We start from the raw sequence: 10,504 nt of genomic DNA on the forward strand, positions 1-10,504 counted from the left end.
AACTCTGATAGTGGTCTTTTTGGTATTTGCTGTTATATTCATACATAACCTTAACCATACACATAAACATAACCTCTCTGTTGGTGTCTCTCTCTGTGTTGTATTGCAGCCTCTCTGTGGTTTGTTATCATTAGCCGGTCTGTCTCACTGAAACTGCTGTTTTATCATATCTATTTTATTAGTTTCCACCAAACCCAGTGAATTTTTTGGAAACATAAAGGCTTTTTAATTAGTTTTATTCTTTTCTGTCTCACTTGTGATAATGAAGTTACAATGATTTCTGAGGTTTAATTAATGTAGTGTTTTTGTTTCTGGATGTCTTTGAGTGGAGACGTGTTGATCACGTGACTATATTTACGGTCTGTTTGTGGTAAACTAAATGTCTCTATCGTCGGTTTCATGTATGGATCCTTTTCCATCTCAACCTGCCTCGTCAGACACCTTTCGACACAAATGAACAACCTTGAGTCTGTCAGTGGCAGAAACTACTACTGTCAGTGGACGTACTTTGACGGCGTATTTGTCCCCAAGGCAGTGGAGTGTAAACTTTTAACTAAGCTGATCAATTATTCAAAGCCTGTTGTCCGCTAGCTTCTATAACTTAACACAGTCTGTTATTCAGCTTTTCTTTCATCGGTCTTTCTGGAAAAACAAAGCAAGTTTCTTAAGTTTGCTTTTCATATTCTGAGCTCCAATGCAGCAGCAGCTGTAAGAAATGAATTCACTGAGTAATAATGTAAATATTAATGAAATATAGACGAATCATGGTTTGAACTGTTAGTAGAAGCCGACATACATACATAATAAAATATCAAAGCCTGACCTTTCTTACTTTTAGATATGTATGTATATGCGAATATGTATGTACACATGCAATATGATTAGTAACATCTATACTAATGAATTATTAATTAATAATGTTAATGCATGCACTGTGTTTTCTTTTTTGTGTTTGTGTTTGGGTAAAAGATTATAAAAAAAAAGGTAAAACATGTTGTCACAATGTTTAAATAACATGAAATGTATGGAAGATATGTCTGGACACAATAAAGTATAAAAAAAGAAACTGAAACCTTTGTGACTTTAACAAAATTACTTTGTGAGCGAATAAAAAACTTTAAATGCAGCAGCACAGAAACTTCCAATGTCCTAATTTGGATATTATTATTATTGCTAGTTGTTATTCTTCTTATTATTGTTGCTATGCATCTCTGTCTCTCTCTGTCACTCTTTAAACCCAACCCATCTAAAGCCGGTGTCTGCTCAAGGTTTCTACCTCCTTTTTCCTTGCCACTGTCGCCAAGTGCTTGCTCATGGTAGGCACTGTCGTGTCTTAAATTGAATAAAATTGTATCCACATCCATAAAACTCAGAGATGTCTCTTCTAAAGTCTTTTATCAACTTTTAAACTGGGATTTAGAATGAGGTTTTCTTCACTTTGGCTCTCTGTTGTGTTTTGATCTCCACTATCACAAAATACTGTCTGATCCTGGAGCTTTCAGCCAAATCCCTTTAATAAATCCATATTATTTATTCTCATGGTTAGGTAATAATGAACAGAGAGCAGGGGGGGGTAAAGTCTGAGTCCCATTCAAACCCAACATAGAGATTTATCTGATTTACCTGCTTTACACGATCCATCAGTCATGTATGTTGGTAGTGTTGATGCTATTACCTTTTCCAAGAAAACTGTTTCAAACTAGACTGGAAGGAACAGAAAGGAAAGATCAGAGACGCAAAGACAAATGTTCCAATAACAATAATAAGGAGGATTTACAACTGACTAATCTACATACTAATATTAAGGCTTTGACTGGTTGTAGAAATTATAAAAAAATATCTGTTTTGTGTTTATAAAAGCAGGAGAAAGTGAGGTTAACACTGAGCATTTGTTCAGTCCATGAGAAGTCAAAGTACAAATAGAGTAATGTATGGCTTCTGCCCATAGAAATGATAATGAAGACGTCTATAAATCAAAGATTATCTGTTATCTTGGCAACAAATATCTGATATACTGAATGAGATGTAAAGGCATTTTTATAAAAGCAAGCACAGGCTGCTGATCCCATGACACATATTTTCAGTCTGACCTGACAATAGAGGTAGTGGTTGCCTGATATCAATATGTTACACTTCTCATCATCAGAAAGTCAGCGGAGCGACCCGAAGGCGAAGGTAGTTGTACATGTTAATACACACAAAATGCAGTGGTTTAACTATATCAGGCTGGATTACATGGAGTCTGACAGACACTACAGGGATCAGAAAAAACATATATACCGTAATAAAGCTAATATTCTAGAAATTCAATCAAGAATCGTCTAAGGCACCTAAAACAGCTACCAGCCTGCCAGACACATCAGGTTATCCACAAAAACTTGACACCTTTGACACCTGCAGGCTTGTATGATTATAGTGGTGCGTAAATGAGATTGATTATGAAGGATTTAGGAAGCTACCACTAGTCCTATCTTCATATTTGACATTAACAGTAGACTTTCAGCTAACTGAAACACAGTAAACAAACACTACGATAGATTTTGGGTAAATAAATGCCGGCACATGAAATGGATGATTCAGCTTTTTCTACCTGCTGCCCTTTGTGTGAACCTTCACGAATCCCACAGACATGACCCGTACTACACATAGGCATGTATTTTTACTTATAAAATCGAACACGCAGAGGGATATTTGGCCGTAAAGACTTTGTTCTCCAGACCGTAGACGAAGAAGCTGTAGTCTTTTCCATTGTACGTGTAATAAGCGTGAGTCAGGGGCACCATCTCGATGGTCTGACGCTGCGGACAGAAAGAAATGGCCTCAGTATCACTCACTCATTGACAACATGATATATTTTGTGGATATTTCCTAATATATTTAATGCATAACAGTAACAGTGGAGAACAACTGATAAACTGTACAATGAACACACACAATGAACACAATAACTGCAGGAAGTTTGTGTAAAACAAGCCATTTGGATGAATTTCGAGCTGATTATTTCCTGTGAATATTGATCAGAGATGAGTTTTCCTGATGTTTTTAGGAACCTTTTATACAATTCTGTCTGCATTGTGTATGTTTATCATTTCTAATAGTTATACATACTTATTAGGCTTCTTTTTTTGACAAGGTCTTCAAAGTTTCTATTAAATAACAATCTAAACTTTAAGAAATAACAATTTAATTTAGTTTTCTTCAAAGAAATTAATGGAATCCAGAGATATCAGCCTACTGTGTATATTTTTCAAATTTTACTACATCCCTTAAAATCAAGAAGGCCTTGCGATCTAGTATATCCCTAGTGGGGGTCCTGACCCCCCAGGTTGCGAACCACTGGTCTACCATAGGAGCAAACAGAAGACTGAAAGAGACTGAAAGCAATGTTTGTAATGGTTTTGTGTGTCTTTGTGGTCGGTTTGCATCTTTTTAGGATTGTTTTGTGTCTCTGAAGTCTTTGTGCTCTTTCAGGGACATTTTGAATATGAAGCCTGTGCTGTGTAGGCCCGTTCAGTGATCCACACGTGTCCAGGTAGGAATACAAAAAGACTTCACTGGTCTGCTTCATTATCTGGAATTAATGCACTTTTTTAAAGACCGTAGAGGGCACTGGCATTCAGTGATGTATGAAGAGTGAAAAGTGTGCACGCTTGTTTGTACCTGTTGCAGGATGCGGCTGGTGGAGCTGAAGGAATTCAGGTGTTCGTTTATCAGTTTTGCAGAAATATTGCAGATCTCTTGATCGGGAAAACCATGGAGAGGGTACACCTGGAAACAGATGGGTGAACACAGACTTCAGTCAACAAGAGTCTACAGCGATGCTAGCAGCTCTGTGTGGCTGTACTTATTTAAAAGCTAACGTCAGGTTGCTAACATGCACGCCATGGCAGAGCTCTCATGCTGGTGTTTAGCAGGTATATATAGTATATATAGCTTTGGAGGGTTGGGTAATTAAAACTAAATGAATCAATTAAGTAACAATGTAGTTTTCTTCTGAAATAATCCTCATGGATCCATTAAAACTATGATTATCCAGTTAATTTCATTCAGCCTGGTGAAGACTGTCCTCCTGTCCCTTCAGCTAATCAGGAGCTCAGATGGTAACAGGACAGCTGGTCCTGCGGACGGAGATCGGAGTTGGCGTGGAATAACTGGATGGATGCTTCAGTTCATGTGCTGCTGATGTCTCGCATCTGATGGGGATTCCTAATTAAAAAAATAAAAACAGGTGTTTTGTTTTTACCAGAAGATTCTCGTCGATGAAGAAAGGATCTCCTGTCACCTGCTCGAAGTTCTTATCAGGAAAGTCCGGCTGACGGTCTGGAATGAAGTCAGCTATGTTGTTCTTCCTACACACACACACACAAACAGTCAAAGAAACAGATGAGAAGGAATTCGGACAGAGACTGTGGGTTAATGAGTGGGTGTGACCTTTGACCTACCATGTCACAGTGAGCTGGATGAAATGCAGCAGGTTTTGGCTGCCGTGACAAACAGTGCAGGTCTTGTGTCCGTGGCCATGACAGGAGATACACCTGGAGGAGGGAGGGAGAGATCGAAGCAACAGCTCAAATATTCTACAGCCTTTTCACATAAAACGGGAGAAAAAAGTGAAAGATTTTCAGAAAAATAATTGCAGAGAAGTAGAACTGCCATGGTAGGACAGGAAGAAGCCAGACACAGATGGCGTTGAGGAAAGTACAGAATAAAGTCTGTGTTGTATCCCTATGACCGCAACTGTATCGCTGTACATTTATCTTGTGTGTTTTCATGATTCATTCATGATTCAGATTCTATACATTTCTATATTTTTACCAAACCGATACTTCAGTGCCAAGTTGAAGCCTAAGTTCTGAAAACATGACAGTATTCGTTTTTCTACAGTACCATAGGTACCGGGGATTCAATTCTTCCTGATCCTGACAGGGAACCTCCTACACAGAGAAACACAGAGACGGATGCTCTCTGGTGCACATGCAATGGATATTTTACAAGAAAGGATCAGATTGTGCTTGTCCCGAGGCCATTCAGAATCACATTGGTTGCAATGAGCCTCCTCCACACGCAACTCAGCTGCTGTTGTGAAAAAAGGATTGTGGATGAAAAAAATCTAAAATTGGAGTCCTGTTACTTTATGAAACTTACTGCGGAGTCAGACATATAGAGGGAGAGAGAAATAGAGCAGAGTAGCTTAAAAGAGTAATGAAGGGAAAAGCATGTTGAGCAGATAGTAGTAGCAGTTGTAGTTTGTGGGTTAATAATACAGCAATCTGTTAGAAAAGGGGCAACTGTTGTTATTTTTGTGTTCAAATGTTTTTTTTTTATACAAAGGAGTATATGTTAAAGTACAAGGGATTTATTGTTTAGTTTTTTACCATGGTATTTAATCTGTATTGAGAATCGTAAAATTTAGCTGGTATTGGAATTTCTGGTATCATGACTACCCTGATTAAAATCACAGTAAAAGTGTTTCCACAACAATACTCTATTTAGAACAACATCAGAGACTCATTTTAAAAATCAGTACATCCTTGATTATGGCTGACCTCAATCAATATCTGGGTCACGGGCCAGAGGAAGTGAGGAAGCATAACACCTAACTAAGAGTCTTTGTGTTTGTTCCTTTTATTGGTCAGTCATTGTGTGATATTGGTATAAGTGGGGAAATAAAGCTCCGCTCTCATCACACTGATTTCTCTATAAATCTCTCCGTGTCTTATTTCCCTCATATCTATAATATATAAATCCCAAATATTCAAATTATATATATTTTTTATTAAGCTGGAATAATAATATTCCAATCCATTTTTACACTGACGATACCATCTTCTATCTATGCCATCGGCTCTAAGCTCTTAGCTCCAAGTTTTGTCCTTCCTACTGGGATCTGATTATAAGTACTTAAGAATTTGGTTAGATAGCAGAAAAATGCAATTGTACAGTATAGATCAATCAGAGCAACGAGACGTGAGCACTACAGAGCAATAAAAGACATAATATAGCGCTGAGCGACACATGCAATTTGGGGCGGTGCCATTGACACTGATATAATGGATAGAGCTTCTGGGTGAAGTGAAGCCAAGGCTGAAGTGTTTTAAACCTGCATTATATGTTATTGCCAGCAGGGAGCAGCTACAATAAAACACTGATACCATGCAGTCTTTTGAAGAAATTAGTTGACTTCTGACTTGATGTATTAGCTCAGTAAACGGTTACCTAATGAGTTTATGGTCTCAATCTCTAGTTTCAAGTCGTCTTCCATACAGCCTGATGTTCATTAAGTAAATTATGTCCCCACTTACCCCAAAATAGACCATAAAGCAGGTTATGCTTTAGGGCTTTAGTGGCTACCTTGTGATTGACAAGTCATGTAATTGGTCCGACCAGATGCAGGATGGGTGGCCAGAGCAAATGAAACATTATTTGAGCTCGGCAGACTGGTCCTGTTCCTATAGATACTCTATTCTACCAGCTCTAATCTCACGACCCAAACTCTTTTCGTCAAGAGTTTTCGGGCCTCTCTCACCTCTTACGCCCTCTCCCGCGACAGAAAGAACAACGTGTCTTCCCAGAGGACCGCTTGTGATTCCCAGGCTTCCTTCTGAACCCTGAGCCATGGCAGTTTGAACAACGCTTCTGCAAGACGGAGAAGGACATTCAGACAGAGACTGTAAAGAAAGCAGGCAGACTGGACTCACACCTCTTGTGACCTCGGCCATGACAGGAAGAGCAACGGTTGTTCCTGGAAACTCCATGACCGTGGCAGAATGTACAACGCTTCTGCAAAGTGAGATGAGGATTTGAGTTGAGCCCACCAGAAACCATTAGCCATAAAGACAAGTAGGTTTAATGCCACTCCAGAGGAGGACAGAGTTTGCATGTCCTGTCTACGAGGACATGAGGGATTTACTTTTTAGTAATAGGTCTTCTATTTATTTCTTTTGGCTTATGAAAAACTTGAATTGTGCTTGAAGAAGGGACCCTTTCTTGTTGTGTTACATCATTTCTGAATAATAAAAAAGCCCCTCATTACTTGATGGACATGTCTGTGTGTAAAGGCGTAACATACAGCTTCCATTGTCCTTTTAGCTCCTTTTTGTACAAAAAAAAAACACAAACTGAACATACAGAAACGTAAAATCTGCTCCTGTAAAATAATCTATGTAGAGAACTTTGTGGGTTAACCATGAACTTGCAGTGCTACAGTGAACTTGTAATGTGGATTGAACTGAATCATGACCTTTACCACGTTCTCTTCCTTCTACTCTTGCCTTCTTTCATGTACAAACTGCAACAGGTCTAAAAATGAGACATCTTACCTGGCCTCTACCATGACAAGTAATACAGCGAGTTCTCCCAAAGCCGTTGCACTTGTGACACACCTAACACACACACAAACATAGAAGCACACATGTTGCATGTTACTTTGATACAAAGAACATAAAATAAAATAGTATGCAACAACAATAGCAAATCAGAAAATCAAATAATGCTTGATAGTCTAAGATGAATTCACCTTCACAAAGGATGAGTGTGGCACACGGACCTTCTCCACTTTGTTGGTGTATCTCTGAGGCAACGTTATGGGAATGTCCCACGGTGGAGGGCTCATACCATACTGCGGACCATCGACTGGCTGTCCTGTTTGAAGGGAAAAAAGACAACATTTAATCAATGAAGAGTGGAACTTTTAACTGTCAACTCTCAATGAACCACTGTGTCATTGTCAAGGCTGTTGCTAACCTATGAGTCATAGGCTATGATGCCTGCAGCTCTGGATGGTAAATGGACTGTGTGAAAACATTCATCTGTTTTTATGTATTTTATATCATGTCCTTGTGTGCCTGTGCTTGTAGTTGACCCTGTTGGAATGTACTTGTTGTGCCAGTTGGGATAACCTTTAATTAATTCCACCATGTGTAGATTCATTGTAAACATGTCAATACATGCTGAAAAAGGTCGCCTTCCCCGAAATGTCAGTGTGGCAAAGTTAAAAAAGTTGAAAGGCAGTGCTGTCCTAGCTCTTTTCTTATTAGTGAATGTGTGAGACGGAGACACCATACACTAAGCTTTGCTCACTGTCTACTATAAATAACTCCTGTGACAACGTGTAAATTGATTGGCTGCATATGATGTCAGTTCAGCTCATGTCAATCAACATTATAGCGGCGGTGCAGATACGAGTAGTCCATTATGGGCTCCGGACTACTGCGGGCCCCTATGCAACTGCATACCTTGCATATATGATACTTGTGCTTCTGGCTCCAGGAGACTTACTCCTTCATTAAGTACCTACAACGAAAATGCTGTACTCATGGCGTTGCAATAATTGTCCTGCTTCCCGATGTGCATAAGCGCATACATGTGTGCAGACATAAACGTGCACGTCCTGTTTGGGGGGTTTTAAAATGTATGGTCACCCAAATGTAGCACCATCATCAGGTCACATTTTTAAGTTGTCCGTTTATTTGGTTTATCACCAAAAACTTGCAAAACAAATGACATTCCCATCAGCTTCAGCTGTAACTTTGTGTTTCTTTGCAAAAACATGGTAAACATTAAACCTGCTAAACATTGACAGTTAGCATTGTCATTGTGAGTATGTTAGCATGCTGATGCAAAGCACCACTGTGGCTAAGTACAGCCTCACACAGTAATTTGTTGGATCAGAGTAAAGTTTTACCATTGTAGGCTTCAAACTGCCAGCCGCTGGTTCTGGTCTCAGTGTAGGTCTCCAGTCGATACTGCATAATGAACAGACATACCATCAGAAAACAGATCATGCACACTTTTACATTATTACAATAGTTTCTACAGTTCTCCAGAGATGACATCATCCAAGAGAAAACTATGACCTGCTGGTGGCACTACAGGAAAAGTCAGGGGATCACTTAAGTAACTAGGATTCATCCTCTGGGGACCAAGAATGTGTGTACAAATCCATCTACTTGTTGTCAAAATAGTGGTTTAGACCAATCAGCGACCTTTTAGGAACTACAACATGAGCTACAGGCATGGTATAACACTAGACGTGTGTGATGACGTGCGTGAGAAGTGACTGCTCTAAAACAACAATGGCAGATGCTGAAGAGGTTAGCGTCATGCTGCTAGAATCAGTTATTTCATCTGTGCAAAAGAAATGCTCCTACCCTGTACACAGTGAGGGGTCTGAGTTCTTTGAAAGTGAGGTTCCTGGCAGGTTTGGAGCTGTACCTCCATTTCGATTCCACAAACTTGAGCAGGGCAGCTCTGGCCACATCCTCCGATACTGTGGGGACCCTGGAGGAGCAAACACAGACACGTGTAGTGTATACTTCTTTTATCCCCTCATGTCTTCAATTTTTATTGTTAAAATAAAGCACAGAATCATCAGCAAAGTATTTTATAAATGAAGTGAATTATTGATGTGTTACCTGACATCAGGCACCACAGTGTTCTTGTTGAGCTCTGGCTGGGGGTTGTAGGCAGGGGGAGGTGGGTACAATGGGTTCTCATCCTCTGGACATACATAGTAACACAAATACATAGGGGATGAAGGTTGGGAAATGTTCAATGAAAAATAAAAAGAGAAGAGAACGAAAGACTCACCTCCTCCTTTGTGGCCCACGTATCCATGTATGTCATCCAACCAGCCAGGAGGGGGAGCTGAAGGTCCCTCCTCTGGTATGTTTGGATCACACGAACCTGAAAAGATAAAGTAAGGAAGAGATAATCAAACACTCCTCGGGATAATAGATGAAGAACTGACTTTCTTTTCTTGCTGCAGTCTTTGCACACTTTTGGTTTGACTGGGTCTTTTATTAATGTTATCTTGTTGTGTCTGCAATGATTTAATGGCATCTAACTGAAGAATCATCACAACCCACTGTTTATCTTGATGAACCCAATATTCACATAAAAGTAGCGGATGGAAATGTGCATTAATGAACCTTCAGTTGAAATATGTGCTACATTTGGATGAAAACTTGACCATCTTTCTGTCTCTTCAATGTGAAGCTCAAACAGAGACATTTAAGATCTTTATTTAATGCGTTGTTTTCCTTGTTTCCTTAAATATGTCTTGATGTCATAAAAAGTCATGTGATAATAATAATAATCAACTTTCTTCTCTGCAACATTCTAAGGAGGGCTGGACAGTGTTTCTGTCAGTGTGACAGGAAGGGAGGATGCATTCTTTAGGAAAGGCTGTCAGGAAACTCGCTATAGCCTAGAGTAACAGATGAGGCGTTTGGGACACAACAGGTCACACCGACATTACTAACATATCGGGAGATATCAGAGATATATTTGAAATATATTCGTTTTCAGCTTACCCACATGTGCCACAGCAGACCCCACCCCTCCCACTGTCTGTGCAGGCCAGCACAAGCTGCAGTTACTACACTGCAAATACCACTTCTACCCACACCCTGTGTGTGTTCATCTTTGTTATTTTAAGGTTTCTACTCAATGGATCCATGAAACATCTGTAAATAGAGCACACCTCCAACGGCTTAACGGAGGA

At 39.6% G+C, this 10,504-nt stretch overlaps 1 protein-coding gene across 2 annotated transcripts; it reads right to left on the reverse strand.

Moving 5' to 3' along the window:
- Positions 1 to 452: 452 nt before the first annotated feature.
- On the reverse strand, positions 453 to 9,684 carry ssuh2.1 (ssu-2 homolog, tandem duplicate 1; the record flags this gene model as incomplete). Of its 2 annotated transcripts, none has more annotated exon segments than XM_035661842.1 (11): positions 453 to 2,798; positions 3,661 to 3,768; positions 4,244 to 4,349; positions 4,443 to 4,535; positions 6,527 to 6,636; positions 7,320 to 7,382; positions 7,517 to 7,641; positions 8,684 to 8,744; positions 9,150 to 9,279; positions 9,414 to 9,498; positions 9,589 to 9,684. In XM_035661842.1, coding segments are annotated over 11 exon segments (1,112 nt in total), but the record flags the coding sequence as incomplete, so codon positions are not given.
- Positions 9,685 to 10,504: the final 820 nt, after the last annotated feature.

The sequence above is a fragment of the Morone saxatilis genome, unplaced genomic scaffold (genome assembly GCF_004916995.1).
Source record: "Morone saxatilis isolate NCDOM2014 unplaced genomic scaffold, NCSU_SB_2.0 Contig18, whole genome shotgun sequence".
Taxonomy (NCBI): Eukaryota; Metazoa; Chordata; class Actinopteri; family Moronidae; genus Morone; species Morone saxatilis.